The 16839-nt window shown below is 52.8% G+C and overlaps 2 protein-coding genes and 1 pseudogene across 2 annotated transcripts; all 3 read left to right on the forward strand.

Moving 5' to 3' along the window:
* The first annotated feature begins 3402 nt into the window (after nucleotides 1-3402).
* On the forward strand, nucleotides 3403-4504 carry LOC123151767 (uncharacterized). Its single transcript, XM_044571423.1, has one exon. It carries the CDS (start codon nucleotides 3559-3561, stop codon nucleotides 4270-4272), a length of 714 nt encoding a protein of 237 aa, XP_044427358.1. The 5' UTR covers nucleotides 3403-3558; the 3' UTR covers nucleotides 4273-4504.
* A 6135-nt stretch (nucleotides 4505-10639) lies between these two features.
* LOC123154629 (uncharacterized) lies at nucleotides 10640-11507 on the forward strand. The gene has a single exon (XM_044573314.1). The coding sequence runs from the start codon at nucleotides 10705-10707 to the stop codon at nucleotides 11416-11418; it is 714 nt and encodes a 237-aa protein (XP_044429249.1). The 5' UTR covers nucleotides 10640-10704; the 3' UTR covers nucleotides 11419-11507.
* Nucleotides 11508-12498: 991 nt separating this feature from the next.
* LOC123146979 (uncharacterized) lies at nucleotides 12499-13827 on the forward strand (annotated as a pseudogene).
* Nucleotides 13828-16839: the final 3012 nt, after the last annotated feature.

The raw sequence follows: 16839 nt of genomic DNA on the forward strand, positions 1-16839 counted from the left end.
TGTTGCTAAAATAAAGAAAATGGACCTATTATGATCTTAAGTGATGATTATTTGATTAAGAGTGTGTGTTGTGTTTTTTTTCCCGTTGCAACGCACGGGTTCTTTTGCTAGTAAATACGTACACATGTAGCCGGAGCGTTCCAACCGCAACAGGTTGGGTGGAGCTGGACACATGGGGACGCGTAGGTCCAGCCACGCCGCCAACTCCAGGTCCAATGTAGTGGAGTAGTAGGCGAAGCTGCCGTGCATGCGCATTCAGATAAGGTGAGGGTACGTACATGATCCGTTTGAGCTCCGTACCTTTCCCATGGAGCATACATGCATGCATTGTTTATCCCGGAATCGCATACGCAGACATGCATGTAGGAGTATTTGGGGGGTTTGTTAAATGGATCCTTGGGGATCATCTCAGTCGATCGGGTTCTAAACACAACCCTTTTTTGTCAGTTACGGCACATACTTGTTGCTGGACTCATCCATACATTCGACGTGTGTGACGATACGATGGATTCAGTGGGGCTGGCTGCTAACCATCAGAGATTCTTAGTAGGGATGAATGCATCAGCACAAGTACAGGCAGGCTGCTCCTTTTGGCTGCCTTGTTGGTACGGTACTACGAATCACGGTTATTTTCAAGATTATACTATAATTCAGGTGTTTCAGATTGTGCCAAATTTATACTATCAGCGAGCGCAGAGCCAAGCCAATCTCGCACTCGCACTCCCACCAGCAAAATGATGCGGCACATAGAAATACTCCTACTCTACTTCCCTCATCTGGCAGCAAAGTGGGACTTGCGGCTTCTCGCCATCTCCTTTCTTTCCCTTGGACGCCACATACTACTACTATCTTTCATCCAGCAGCATGAGGCCGAATCCCTTTCATCTGCAGGTAGGTACTCCGGGACATTCATACAATTCTGTGTTTCGATTTGTCACAGCTAGGGATGCCAACAACCTTCCTTCCATGTGTCGTCCAATGAGTTGGGTCACACAACGCTAAAACGTCGCCGTTCTAGCAACTTTTTGAATATAAATATAAGGGGGGGAGGATCTGATCTTGCCTGCTTCGGATTGCCCCAACATGCTTCGATCGGCACTTGAGAAATTTCCACGCACCTGTGCTGTTTTGTTTCTTCTCTTCACATTCATCTGAACCCAACAGACCCTTGAGCGTGCATCTTACTCTGCTGGCTGGCCATCTAATTTCAGTTAGGAACAAACAGGATGCGCTCTCGTGCAGCCTGCCTTGTCGCCAACGACTGAAACATGCCAGCCACAACAAAACAGATAAGCAACAGCTTGTCTAGATGAGATTCTTGGTCTCCCCTGCTCTCTTCATCCCATATAAATACAGGCACAGCCCCAAGCCTTCAGCACCAACACATTGCAGCTAGCCTTCCCTACCATTCTCTTACATTAGCATACACAAGGAAACATCGCCAAACCTTCAGTCCCCAACAATGGCTTGCCATCTACGGTCGGCGAGCACGCCCTCCAGCCCTCGCTCCAGCAACACACAAGTCGAGCAGCAGCTCCAGAGCCTCAGCGCAACCGTCTCTTCGCCCTCGGCTACCATCAATACCATGTGCCATGGTTTGAAAAGGCTGGCAGACATCTACAGCTGCATCCAGAACATGATGTGCACACCAAGCAGCCAAGCCAGCCTTTGCCACACCCTGCAAAGGGCGGCAGTGGAGGCAGAGCTCGGACGGTCCCTCGTCGTGCTCGACCTCTGCAACGCCATGCAGGACAGCTTCATGGAGCTGAAGATGACTGTCCAAGAGCTATTGTTGGGCTCTCAAGAGAGGAGGCGACGCGTCTGCTCAAGTCAAGGCATACGCCGGGCTAGCCAAGAAAGCACAAAAGCAGTTCAAGAAAATCAGCAAGAAGACTGCTTCCGACAAGAACGATTCCAGGGTGGTGATGCTACTTGCAGAAGCGAGGGAGATCACCATTTCGCTGCTCGAGTCCACATCCTCGGTCTTGTCGAAGCAAATTGAGATACCTAAGTGGTCTCTTGTCTCCAAAACATCACAGAAGAGCAAAGCCCCTTGCTATTAGGAGCAACTGCAGGCACTGGAGCACAGTATTGGAGATCTCGAGAGCAGAGTGGGGCTTCTGTACAGGAGATTAATCCAGAACAGAGTTTCTCTTCTCAACGCTCTTAGTTCGTAGATACCCTGAGCTCTGGCTCCCTGCGGTTGGCATCCACCTTTTAAAGGATTAGTCAATCATCATGATTGCAATTTTGGTAGTATGTACACTTGTGGAAATGTGCAGAAAGTTCAGTTAACCGAAAAGAGAAGAGAAACAATTTTGGCAATTTCATATTTTCTGGATTTTACCATTTATGCTGTTAACTGATTTTGGTTAGACAAGTGTCTAACAAAAGATCTCTCTCCTCAAACATACAATCTATTTACAAGAAACAGAACAATAACATGGAATTTTGGGCATTCCTGTCACATAGAATGTTGTCTAGTTTATGATTTTACACTAGTGATGTTACAGGAAGTAATGGTGTCTCTAATGGCCTATGGGTCTCAGGTAATTATTTGCCAAGGTTCATATAATTTGCCAAGCATGCTGAAACAAGCCAGCTCGAATGCACGACCTATAACCTTGTGATTATGCATTATCATTACCAAGGGGAATACCTAATGATGCTGATGACTAACGATAATCACATGCAACCAATAATATCAAAACAAATCCACTGAAGATCCTTAACTCTTATCATGTTGTTGTACCTTCCTAACTCTGCTTCCAAATGATATAATGAACTTCACGTCTATATCGCTGTACTGGTTATGTTCAAAAAAATTTGGAAGGATGCACCATTAAGTGATATGTGCAATCAGAAGTGGACCAAACCAACGTCACTTGCACATTTTTAGTTTTTGCGACCATAACTTTTCAAACATTTCGTTACATTCTTATTATTACATTTCTCGTTTATGCTTATCATGCGTCATAAGTAATTTTCATTCAGACGATAACCTCAGACAGCCACAGCCAGATGAAATTTAATATGAAAAGAAGAATACGTGTTGGTTGTGTCAAGAATCTGTGTACACTTAACATGGTTGTCCTTGCTGTGGATAGCTGAGACATGCCAGCGCTGCTGCACAGGCAGAAGACCTCATCCTAATGTTGACAAATTAGCGCTGCTTCCGTTTCAAAAAAAAACAAAAAACAAATTAGCGCTGCTGCACAACCAGATGAATTATTCCTCTCAGCAACAGAAAACCTGCATTTTATTTCCTTGGCCAGTACTACTTCATTATCATATAACGAGATCCGAAATCAAACGAAGCACCCGTGCACTGCACTGTGTTATCAATAACCAAGACATGCCAGCCATATATGCTAACTCTCCTATGGAGGTTAGCAGATGAGATTCTTGCTGTCGGCTGCTCTGTTCATCGTGCCATTGCTGTTGCCTCTCTGATATATATACAGGGAGAAGCCCAAGGCTTCAGCACTAACACACTGCCTACCATTCTCTTCCATTTCTATACAGAAGAAAACAGCAACAAAGCTTCAATCTCCAAGCATGGCTTACCATCTACGATCGGCAAGCACGCCTTCGAGCCCTCGCTCAAACAGAGCGGAAGCCGAGGAGCAGTTCCAGAGCCTGAGCACAACCATCTCTTCGCCCTCGGCGACCATCGATACGATGTGTGATGGCTTGAGGAGGCTCGGTGACATCTACAGCTGCATCGAGACGATGATGTGCACACCAAGCAGCCAAGTCAGCCTTTGCCAGAGCCTTCAAAGGGCGGCAGTAGAGGCGGAGCTTGGACGGTCCCTCGTCGTGCTCGACCTCTGCAACGGCATGCGGGAGAGCTTCATGGAATTGAAGATGACTGTCCAAGAGCTCCTTTTAGTTCACAAAAGAGGAGAGGATGTGTCTTCTCAAGTCAAGGCATATGTCAGGCTAGCAAACAAGGTGCAAAAACAGTTCAAGAAGATCACCAAGAAGACTGCTTCCGACAAGAACGACTGTAGGGTGGTGATGCTACTGGCTGAAGCGAGAGAGATCACCATTTCGCTGCTCGAATCCACATCCTCAATCTTGTCGAAGCAAGTTGAGATGCCCAAGTGGTCTCTTGCCTCCAAAACATTCCACAGGACCAAAGTTGTGTGTGAAGAGGAGCAATTGCAGGCATTGGAGCACAGTATTGGAGATCTTGAGAGCGGAGTGGAACTTCTGTACAGGAGATTGATCCAGAATAGAGTTTCTCTTCTGAATGTTCTTAGCTTGTAGATACCCTGAGCTCTAGTTCCCTGCAGCTGGCATCCACCTTTTAAAGGATTAGTCAGTCATGAGAACAATTTTGCATTGTGTATACTTGTGGATATGTATAGGAAGTTCACTGAACCGAAAAGCAAAGAAAACAATTTTGTCAATTTCATTTCCCTGATTTATTTTTCATTTCTGCTAAACTCAAATATCATTCACATGGTTAGGTAGCTTGATACAACTATTTACCGAAAAAGGGTTTCCCCCCGCTTTGTATTCCAAAGCAACGAACACCATACACATAGCATTGCCGGGGCGAGCAGCACAACAAGCCCAAAAGAAAAGTAGAAAAGAATGCCAACAACGGCAGTTCGACAAAGCATGGATGAACCGCCACCGCTGCGCCCTCCAGAGACACACCACCACCGCCCGAGGCTCCGATCTGCCGCGTACCAAGCGGCACCTTCAAGAAGGAATGCGGCGCCGACGACGCTGCCGCCCGGACGAGTCCTAGGGTTTCCCCCGGTATGCGGAGGGAAGTGGAGGATGGCTACCACCGACACCCTCCAAGAAGGAAAGGTGGCACCCGTCGGTCTCACCGCATCGGAGCCGGCCAAACCGGCAAGGGTTTCTCCCGCACACCAACCCCACCGCCCAACCGGAGCCGACCAGCCAAACCACCGCCCAACACCATGCGCCATCGCGGATGCGCCGCCACCCAAGCTGTCTCACTACGAGCACCAACACGAGGCCAAGAAGGCCGGAGAGAAGAGCCAAGCGACAGGAGCAGCAACACCAAGGCCGAGCGGGAGGGAACCACCTCCTCCGCCGTCGTGCGAGAAGCCCATGCCTCCGGCACAGTCGCGGTTGCCGTCCGGACACGGCAGCGGGGCAAACCAGGCCACACCTGGCCCGGCCAGGCCTGCAACGGGCCCGCTAAGCCCCGCCAGCCATGCTGCAGCAGGCTGGCGCTGGCGCCGCCAGCACCTCGCCGCTCAGCGCTGTTCCCCCGCCTCCCGGAAGACTCGCCAGGGATCAGCCCCGCCGCCGGCCCGCCCAAGCCCAGATGGGGCCCGTAGGGCCCAGATATGGGCCGAGCGCCGCCGCCAGGACCCACCGCTGCGCCGCCCCACCGCCAACGACGCCGCCGCCGTCCAGCCGCCCACCCGCGCCGCGCCAAGGAACCCCGCCGCCACCCGGTCCGTTGCCGCCTAGGAGCACCCCCCGGTGCAGCTCCGTCCCGCGCCGGAGAGCCACCGGGAGGGGAAGGTCAGGGGGCCGCCGCCACCAGCGACCCCGGGGCCAGGGCGGCCGCGGGCGCCAGCGACGGCGGCAGGAGGAAGGGGAGATGTGGGGACTGGAGGAGGGAGGCGGCGATGCGCGGCCGGTCGCCCACGGGGGCGACGCGGTCGCGAGAGCTAAGAGTCTAAGATACAACTATTTCAGTACAATGTGTGTCAGATAGCAATGATATTTATCATAGTAGACCCCACCTTCATTAATACTTTCGAGTATAAGATTACGGGTACAGGCAACACCCAACACATAAACAAATATCTGGCCCGGCATGCTAAATGACCCGATAAAGCGGGGCAAAAGCCTTTTTTGATAAATGACCCGATAAACCTCAATGTTAACTTCAGTTAACATGCCACCCTATCTTATCCTCTCTCAAAGAACTGCACCTAGTTGCACCGCTCTCTAAAGAAAAAGTAGCGATAATGATGTTTCAAGAGATACCCCGATTAGACTTTTGTCGCTTCAGATTTTGGCGACAAGGGGAATTTTCTGTAGCCCAAAAGACCAAGGCGGTCTGGGCATTCAAGAGTTACATGTTCAAAATAAATGCATGCTTAGTAAATGGTTGCGTAAATTGCTTACCAAGAATGGGATCCGTGAATCGCTTCTTCAAAACAAATACTTGTGAGGAAAGAGAGGTGTGGAAGGCATAAAAAAACACCCCTGGGTCACCCTCCTCTGGCGACACTGGGGCGACTCCTCCAGCGCCGCCGCCAGTTCCTCTCCCTCCCCCTTCTCGTCTCGCCGCCGCCGGCGAAGCCCGGGCGGGTTCCAGAGAGGGCGGCGGTGGGGCGTCTTCCTGGGCAACCTCCACCCCTCTCCTCCTCTCCTTGTTGGGGCGCGGCGGTGCGCGCCAGATCCGCGAGGCCCAGTGGCGGGAAGCGGCGGCAGTCCACGGCGGGCGGCGGGCAGGGCTCTGCGGCGGCGTGGATGCCTAGGCGTTGGTGGGGACGAGGCGGTGTAGGCCGGGGCTGGCGGGCCAGATCTGGGCGCCGCGAGCTTGCAGGCTGCTACCGTGTTCATCCTCGCCGCAGGAGGTGCAGCACCCGCTGATCGTGGCGGGTGTCGCGGTGGTGGATGGGGCTCCTGGCAGTGACGTCGATCCGAGTGGCCTTCGATTCCTCTCCTCGTCATCTTGGCACTATTTTCATTGAAGAGTTGGCCCTCTCCCAGTTGCAGTCCATCGTCGTCTCGCGCCCGGTGCAGCAGGACCGAGCTTGTTTCGCGCCTGTGCAGCAGTACCGAGGTCGTCTCACGATCGGTGCGGTAGGACGGTCGATGGAGGCCAGTTTTGGCCGACCTATTGGGTCTCGGTGCTGGGGGCGGCCAGGGGTGCGAAAGGCGGGGCCTTTCTGCTCGTCTCTTTGGGTAGCAGCAGGTTTCGGGTGAGGGGGTGTCAAGGTCTTAGTTGCTGGGGCGGCGACGCTGGCGGTGGTAGCGTGGTGCTCATGGGCAGAGCCCGTGGCTCAGTGCTGCCCGGTGTCCATGGCCGTGTGGGCGGTGTGGCTGCCGGGGTGTGGCGTTCGGTGGCGGTGAGTGTTGGACGGGGTGAAAACATGTTCTATCTTCGGACGGACCGGCGGCGGCGAAGCTCGCTCCCTTCTTGAAGGCGTCGTCACGGCTCTCATTGCTCGTCGTGATGCTCCTGGGGAAACTCTGATCCTCGGATCGGGTGGTGGTGGTGCTCCGGTGTCGTAACCTTCCTGAAGGCGCCGCCTTGGAGCCTACAGTTCGTCGTATGTGGCTTCATCTCCTCGCGGTGGCGTTAGTGCTAGGGGTGGTGTTGCTGCGCTCAGCGCCTATGTATCCTGCCTTGGGTGTGTGCGGGTGTTGTGATGGCGTGCGTTCGTACCAGGTTGTTGATGATCATTGCTTTATATCTAAAGCGGGGCGAAAGCCTTTTTCGGTAAACAAATGCTTGTAGACCTCATCTTGCTCTTATACTCCATTGTAATAACTCAATGTTGTTAAGCTTCATGCACTAGCCAACGCAACCAAAAGTCCAAACAGATGGAAAGGGCTAGTGCAATCCACATATACTATAACACCCCCTCTCACGTGTGACGGAGGAGACAAGTCAACACATGCAACCGGAAGAGAGCGACGGCGCGCGAAACTCACGTATGACCCAAGAGCTAATAGCACATGTACTGTCGGACAATAGCGGAGTAGGTGTAGTGACTGAAACACCAAAGTCCTGAAGTAACCACCGTAACCAAGTCACCTCTGCCGTCAAAAGAGCCATAGCTCGCAACTCGGCCTCTGCACACAAACGGGAAACTGCAGTCTATTTCTTCGTCTTCCAGGCAATGAGAGAACCACCAAGAAAAACACAGTAAGCAGAAAGTGAACGGCAATCCGAGAGATCGCTAGCCCACGTAGCATCCAAATAGGCCTGAAGCTGTAATGAACCGGAGCGAGGAAAGAACAGACGATGAGAGATCGTGCCACGAAGATATCAGAGAACACGAAGGAGGTGGTTGTAGTGAACCGAAGTGGGAGCAAAGACAAACTGACTCAGAATATGGACAGGATAAGAGATATCCGGATGAGTGACAACTAGATAGACAAGATTCCTAACAAGATGACGATAACGCGTCGGGTCAGACAAGGGGTCACCATCAGTATCACGGAGGTGAACATTGAGCTCCATGGAAGTCTCAGCAGTGCGGTCATCAGTAAGAGCAGCACAAGCAAGAAGATCCTGGATATACTTTTCCTGAGAAATAAAAAAGCCATCAGAGGTAGAAGAGACATCGATCCCAAGAAAGTAGCGAAGAGGGCCAAGACCAGACATAAGAAACTGCTCATTAAGGCGTGCCTTCACAAAGGCAGTATACTCGGGGTCGTCACGAGTGATAATCATGTCAGCAACATATAGAAGAAGAAGAGTCCGACCACGAGCTGAAAGATGGATGAACAACGCCAGATCATGAGTCCTCGCTGGAAAGCTAGCGGCAGTCACCACGGAGGCAAAGCACTCGAACTAGACGCGAGGGGCTTGCTTAAGGCCATAGAGAGCGACGAAGATGGCAGACCACGCCATCAGGAACTGAATACCCGAGTGGTGGCTGCATGTAAACCTCCTCACGCAGCTCACCATTAAGAAAGGCATTCTTAACATCAAGCTAAGATACAAACTAGTGGCGAACAGAGGCCACGGCAAGAAGTGTGCGAACAGTGGTCATATGGGCCACAGGAACAAAAGTCTCATCATAATCACGACCATGCTCCTGCTGAAAGCCACGAGCCACAAGATGAGCTTTGTAACGCTCAAGAGAACCATCAGGGGACTGGGCAAGTGGTGTACCCTGGCACTCACACCCCACCATCGCACCCTAACTCCGTCAACCACCCGCAACCACACCACCCGCGACTCCATGGTTTCCCGCCCGCACCTGAGACGCACGCTTCGCCCACAAACGCCATGCCTTCTTCCACTGCCATGCAACCAGACAACCCCGAGACCTACACAAAGGCCCCGGCTCTGGACCAACCGACGGCCCTTGACCAATAGATCCACCCGCAGATGCTCTGCTGGTAGATCTGCGCCAACCCGCCCGCGGCTGAGGAACGAGGGAGAAAGGGGAGCGGACGAATCCGGACCGACACCGCATGCCAGCGACAGGTGACGCGACCGCATCGAGGCCACCCATCCCTCCAATTGAGCTCCCCGCCGAACACGAGGAAAGGGGGAGGAGGAGGAGTGGACGCATCCGGACCGACAAATGTGTCGGCGACAGGTGGCACGACCGCATCGAGGCCACCCATCCCTCATACCAAGCTCCCCCGCGAGCACCGCCGTGTCGCCCACCCATGGCAGCTCGCACACCTCCCCGCGACGCCATCCGCAACCATGCGCCCGCCGACGAGGGAAACCAAATCGACCCGCCGCCGCAGCCGCACCACGACGAGAGGGCTGCCCGCAGCCCATGCCGCCCGCAACATGCAGCGACAGGGGCGGATCCGGACGCGCCGCCACGAAGCCACCGCGCCGTCACCACCCGCTGGCCTACAACACCAGGACTACAGCTCCGCCACCCCCCACCAGCAGATCGCCACGGCAGAGGGCGGCCGCCTGCAGCCAAGGGCACCCACGCCCCGCGCCGAATGACGACTAGATCTGAGTGCCACCGCCACGCCATCCCTGACTTACACGCGCGCACCACCACCACGCCGCATGTCACGCCGCCAGCCCACACCGCCGTTGTACCTTAGCGCTGATGCACCGCCGCGCCCACCGGCAAGCGCCGCCTGCCCGACTAGCTATCGCATCTCGCGCCGAAGCCACCGCGCGGGGAGACGAAAGAACCCCGTCACCGTCGGTGACGACCGGGCTTTGCCCGGCCGCGCCCTCGGGCGGCGCTGAGGGAGGAGGAGAGTAGGGAGGGACGCCCGGCGGAGGCAGCTAGGGTTCCCTCGCGGTCGCGCGCGGGGCGACGCGAGAGGGAGAGAGGCGGTGGGAGAAAGATGTGTTTTTTTTCACATTTCTCCTATATGTACCAAGTGTGCTTCCATACGGACGGCGAGCAATTATTTAAGATAGCCAGCTTAAACTTAATATTAAAAGCAGAGCAATACTGTTCGTGTAGTCGAGAATCTGCATCCACTTACATGGTTGTCCTTTTGCTGTGGGATTGCTGAAACACACCAGCGCTGCTGTGCAACCAGTGCAACTCATCATAACGTCGGAGAACCAGCAGAGAACAGAACTAAAATAATCATTGCAGCAACACGAAACCCGCATTGCATTTCCTTGGCTAATCTTCCATGATCATATATAACCCGTATCAAGATCCGAGATCAAACTCGTGCAGTCAGCTGTGTCACCAATGACAATGACCTAGACATGCCAGGCACATATAAGCTCACTGTTTCACACTTGCTGCGCTAACCAAAACCACGTAGGCAACAGCTTTGTCTGAATGGGCCTTGGGTGGCCATGTTTCTTTCAACAGATCACCTTAACACATATGGAGGTTAGTTGGATGAGAGATTCCTGCTGTCGACTGCTCTACCCATCATGCCATTGCTCCGTTATAAATACAGAGAGAAGCCAAGGATTGAGCACCAACAAACTGCAGCCCTTGTCTTGCCAACCTTTCTCTTCCATTTCCATACCGAAGAAAGTAGCATCAGAGCCTCAAAACCACAAGCATGACTTACCATCTAAGATCTGCAAGCGCGCCCTCCAGCCCTCGCTCAAACAAACCCCAAGTAGAGCAGCAGCTCCAGAGCCTGAGCGCAACCATCTCTTCGCCCTTGGTGACCATCGATATGGCATGCGAAGGTTTGAGGAAGCTGGAAGACATCTACAGCTGCATTGAAGAGATGATGTGCACACCCAGCAACCAAGTCAGCTTCTGCAAGACCCTGCAAAGGGTGGCAGTGGAGGCCGAGCTTGGACGGTCCCTCGTCGTGCTCGACCTCTGCAACGCCATGCAGGAGACCTTGATGGACCTGAAGATGACTGTCCAAGAGCTCTTGTTGGTTCTCAAGAGAGGAGAGGATGCAACTTGCCAATTCAAGGAGTACATCCGGCTAGCCAAGAAGGCACAAAAGCAGTTCAAGAAGATCAGCAAGAAAACTGCTTCGGACAAAAATGATTCTAGGGTGGTGATGCTAATGGCAGAAGCGAGAGAGATCACCATTTCACTTCTCGAATCCACATCCTGCATCTTGTCGAAGCAAATTGAGATGCCCAAGTGGTCTCTTGTCTCCAAAACATTGCAGAAGAGCAAAGTTGTGTGCAAAGAGGAGCAATTGCGGGCATTGGAGTGCAGTATCGAAGATCTTGAGAGCGGAGTGGAACTTCTGTACAGGAGTTTGATCCAGAACAGAGTTTTTCTTCTCAATGCTCTTAGTTTGTAGATACCCTGAGCTCTAGTTCCTGAGGTTGGCATCCACCTTTTAAAGGATTAGTCAACCATCCTAACAGTTTTGCAATGTGTATGCATAGAAAGTTCAATAGCAAGCAAAAGCAATTTTGTCAATTTCCTATTTTCTGAATTTTATCATTTGTGCATGCCCCACGATATAAATCAGTATCCTGATTAAACGACTTGGTTTCCCCTCAAACATACTATGTACTTACAGGCAACAGAACAATAACAACTGATATAAATCAGTATCCTGATGACATGACTTGGTTCAGTAAAATGTTGTCTACTTTATAGTTCTACACTACTGATGTTATAAGAAGTGATGGTGCCTCCAGAATCTGGAAGGTGGAACATGCCAGCTCCAACCCACGACCTAGTGATAATGCATTATCATTATCGAGGGGAATACCTAATGATGCTGATGACTAACAATAATCAGGCCAACACAAGCAACCGATACAAATCCAGTGAAAATCCTTTCTTATCATGTTGTTGTACTTTCCCTTCTGCTTCCTAATGGTACAATGAACTTCATGTTTCCGTCATTGGATTAGTTTGAAAAAAAATCAGTAGCATGCTTTTTTTAACATCAGTACAGACACAAGCGCTCATATATACGCGCATACACTCACCCCTGTGAACGCACACATGCACATCCTACCCCTATGAACACCTTCGAAAGACTAAGCTGGCATATCATCTTGAGATTTTACGAAAGTGTATCGCCGGAAATCCTGAAATAAATCCAGGATAAATGCGAGCACCAAGACTTGAACCCTGGTGGGCTGAGGATACCACTGTCCACCTAACCATCAAACTACAGATTGGTTCGCAGTAGCATGCTTCTATTTTATGCATAGCATGCATCGTAGGTAATTTTCGTTCACACAATTATCTCAGCTTGCCAGATACGAGAACCTAATATTAAAAGCAGAATTATACTTGCGTGTTGTGTCCAGAATCTGTGTGCACTTACATGGTTGTCCTTGCTGTGGATAGCTGAAACACGCCAGCGGTGCTGCACAGGCACAAGACCCCATCATAATGTTGAAAAATCAGCGAGCACCAGATAAATCATCCTCAACAACAGAAAACCTGTATTGTATTTGCTTCAACAATACTTCATGATCACATATCAAGATCCGAAATCAAACAAAATACCCGTGCAGTATACTCTGTTACCAATAACCAAGACATGCCAAGCATATAAGCTAACTCATTCATGTTTGGCACGCAAACCTAAAGCAGATAAAGCAACACTCTCTTATGGAGGTTAGCAGATGGGATTCTTGCTGTCGGCTGCTCTGTTCATCGTGACATTGCTGCTGCCTCTCTGATATATATACAGGGAGAACCCCAAGGCTTAAGCACCAACGAACTGCAGGTCGTCTTGCCTACCATTCTCGTCAATTTCTATACAGAAGAAAACAGCACCACAGCTTCAATCTCCAACCATGGCTTACCATCTACGATCGGCAAGCACGCCTTCGAGGCCTCGCTCAAACAAAACTGAAGTCGAGCAGCAGCTCCAGAGCCTGAGCACAACCATCTCTTCGCCCTCGGCGACCATTGATACGATGTGTGATGGCTTGAGGAGGCTCGGTGACATCTACAGCTGCATCGAGAAGATGATGTGCACACCAAGCAGCCAAGTCAGCCTTTGCCAGACCCTTCAAGGGCGGCAGTGGAGGCGGAGCTTGGACGGTCCCTCGTCGTGCTCGATCTCTGCAACGGCATGCGGGATAGCTTCATGGAATTGAAGTTGACTGTCCAAGAGCTACTGTTGGCTCTCAGGAGAGGAGAAGGTGTGTCTTCTCAAGTCAAGGCATATGTCCGGCTAGTAAACAAGGTGCAAAAACAGTTCAAGAAGATCAGCAAGAAAACTACTTCCGACAAGAACGGCTCTAGGGTGGTGATGCTAATGGCAGAAGCAAGAGAGATCACCATGTCACTGCTCGAATCCACGTCCTCAATCTTGTCGAAGCAAGTTGAGATGCCCAAGTGGTCTCTTGCCTCCAAAACATTCCAGAGGAGCAAAGTTGTGTGCCAAGAGGAGCAATTGCAGGCACTGGAGCACAGTATTGGAGATCTTGAGAGTGGAGTGGAACTTCTCTACAGGAGATTGATCCAAAACATAGTCTCTCTTCTGAATATTCTTAGCTCATATATACCCTGAGCTCTAGTTCACTGCGGTTGGCATCCACCTTTTAAAGGATCGTTAATCAATCATGATAGAAATTTTGCAGTATGTATACTTGTGGATATGTATAGGAAGTTCACTGAACCGGAAAGCAAAATAAAAACAATTTTGTCAATTTCATTTCACTGAATTTTCTCATTTCTGCTAAACTCTAACATTATTTACATGGCTAGGTGCCTAGATACAACTCTTTCAGTAGAATGTTTGTTAGATACAAATGATATTTACAGGTCTTGGTAAATAATTAATAAAATGGCTGCATGCATCCCCTGATGCAGAAGCCGGGGGTCATCTTCCTTTTCGTAAAAAAATAGTACACCCCACCTTTTTTAAGATTTTATGATTATAGGATTACGGGTAGAGACAGCACATAAACAAATATCTGGCATGGCGAGCTAAAAGACCCGATAAATCTCAATGTTAACTTCAGTTAACACACCACCATATCTCTTCATATCCTCGCTAAAAGAACTGCGCCCAGCTGCACCGATCTCTGAAAAACTAGTAGCGATGATAATGCTTCTAGAGATACCTAAAGGGGTTCGATTAGACTTTTGTCCCTTCAGATTCTGGCGATAAGGGGAATTTTGCTTACCGAGAATGGGATCCGTCAATCGCGTGTTCAAAACAAATACTTGTAGACCCAATCTGGCTCTTATACTCCATTGTAATAACTCAATATCGGTACACTATAAGCGCGACACAGGACCCATGTCGGGAGCCTGAAGCTGGGCAACCTCCATATCTCTTTTGTCTCCGGCGAGATACCCTCAAGCTCCGAACTCCCTCTCTGTACTGTCTTCCATGACCTCAGACACAAAGGATGCGCCGACAGGTTGAGCTCCGCAACCACCGGCTCCAAGGAAAAGCCACCACGGCAGAGGTCGGCAGTAAGGAGGCCAAAGAGGATGGTGGAGGGGTCGCGGTAGGGTTCCCTTGTGCTGGTTGGAGGGGGCGTTACGAGTGGCCAGTGGCAATTTTTAGTGTTTTGACCCTTTTGTGAAATCTATTCGAAATTTGACCCTAGTTTGAAAAAAATTCGAGATCTGACTCTTTTGGTATCGCCACAGTCTATGACGGTATGGTATAACAGCCTACTGCCAGGGACTTTGGCGGTAGGAAACATCGCTACCGCCAACCCACACTCTTGTGAAAGAGCCCGCTCCCGTGACCCGCTCCCACCCCCCAAACCCTTGCCGCCGCCGCCACCTCCCCTGCCCATCTCCGACGGGATCCGGCCGCCCTCGCCGGCACGCGGCCCGGATCCGCTCCCCCCTCCCCCGCCCTCCCTTCTCCGCCCCTCCTTCCGCCCTCGCGTCGCCTCCCCGGGAGGCAGCCAGGGCGGCCCCCGCACCTCTCCTCTCAGCTTCGCCTCCTCTTCCTCTCCCCTGCCGTCGCCGGCGGGCACCCCCGGCTCCGGCCCGGGGGGTGCCGGCGGCGGCAGGATCTCCTCTCCCCGCGCACGCGTCCTCCTGGCCTAGGGTAGGGGGGCGACGACGGTGTCGCTCGGCTGGGCTGCGGTCCGGTGACCCGGTGGGGTGGCCGGCGGCGGACGTGGTGGCGGCGTTGCTCCTTGGCGGCGGGGCGGCGTGGTGGTGCAGGGTGGCCGATGTCGTGCCCTCGGCCCAGATCTGGGCCCGACGGGCCCCATCTGGGTCCTAGCGGGCCGGCCCCTGGCGTGGCCTCGTTGTCTGCGGCGCGGTGAGGAGGAGGAGCGGCTCGGATATGGGGCGTCGGCGCCGATGGCGTGCCGGCAGCAGCGCGAAGGCAGGAGCTCTACGGGCCCACGAGGGCTCGGCCGGGCCTGTGGGCCCACGGGCCTGGTGTGCTCCTGCTATTGCGTCCGAACGGCTACCGTCGCTGACGGTGGAGGTGGGGCCCTCCCGCGTGCCGACGGTGCTGATGCCCTAGTCCCGGTTCTGATTCTTCGTCACGCTGTCCTCACTTCACGGTGCCGTGGTGAGACGGCGTGGGGGCCTCATGACCACGTTGGCGCATGGTGGTGGTTGGTTTGGTGGCTGGATCCGGAGCGCCCGAGGTGCGGGTTGGGATCGGAGGAAACCCCTGTCGGCATGGGCGACACCGGCGCAGTGGCGCCTGTGGGTGCCACCTGACCTTCCGGGAGGGCGTCGGGGGCTACCCTTCCTCTCGCCTCGTCGTGTACCGGGGGAAACCCTTGGCAGCAGCGTCGCCATCATCGCGATCCTTCTTGGAGGTGTTGATAGGTGCCGGCGCTTCGGAGTCTTGGAGCCTAGCGGAAGATCTCGGTGGGCGCTGCGATTGCGAGGCTTCTTCGTTTTTGTTGATCCGCCGTAGTCGACATTTGTTTCTTTTGCTCTTTCTCCGTCGTTTCCTTTGGGCGTGAATGTGCTGCTTCCGGCCCAGCACCTATCTCTGTATGGTTCGGTTGGTTGCTTTGTATACAAAGAGGGGGGAAACCCTTTTTCGGCACAACCCTACCGCCAAGGTGCTTGGCGGTAGGCACGAGCACACACTATGGTCAATACTTAGGAGGTTTTTGGCGGTAGGGCATGCAACCCTACCGCCAGGGACCTTGGCGGTAGGCTGTTATACCCTACCACCAAGATCCCTGGCGGTAGCAAAAGGGTCAGATCTCGAATTTTTTTCAAACTAGGGTCAAATCTCAAATATGTTTCAGAAAAAGGTCAAAACACGAAATTTAGTCGTGGCCAGTAAGTCGGGCTCCGACGAGTCTCCAACAGGATATTTGTAACCACAGGTATACATAGATATTTTGTTCTTACTAGTACATTTCTCCTATATGCACCAAGCATGGGTCATCGATCAGTTTACACCCTGTCCCGTCCCCCGTGTCGCCCACCCCGCAGGCGACCCAGGCGGAACCCTAGCCGCCAGGCGAACTCCCTCCTCATCAGACCTTCCTCCCATCGCCGCCACCAGCAGGCGCCGCCGGGCAAAGCCCGTGCAGCGGCGGCGGCGGGGCACTCCGATTCTCCTTCTCACGGTGCTCGGGCGTTGCGGGGTGTCCGTCGTGGGAGCACGTGGTCGCCGTGACGAGCTTGCGCTGGGGCTGCGCGATAAGCGTGTACGACACGCGAGAACGCGTGTCGTGCGCGGACGCGGGCGTGGGGATCTGGCTCTCATGGCGCAGCGGCGGCTGGCAGATCGAATCTCGAGGCGGCGGCCTCGACCGGTGGTGCGCGGTGCGGCCTGCCTGGCGGGCGGCAC

This window comes from Triticum aestivum, chromosome 7A (assembly GCF_018294505.1).
Source record: "Triticum aestivum cultivar Chinese Spring chromosome 7A, IWGSC CS RefSeq v2.1, whole genome shotgun sequence".
In the NCBI taxonomy this organism is placed as follows: Eukaryota; Viridiplantae; Streptophyta; class Magnoliopsida; order Poales; family Poaceae; genus Triticum; species Triticum aestivum.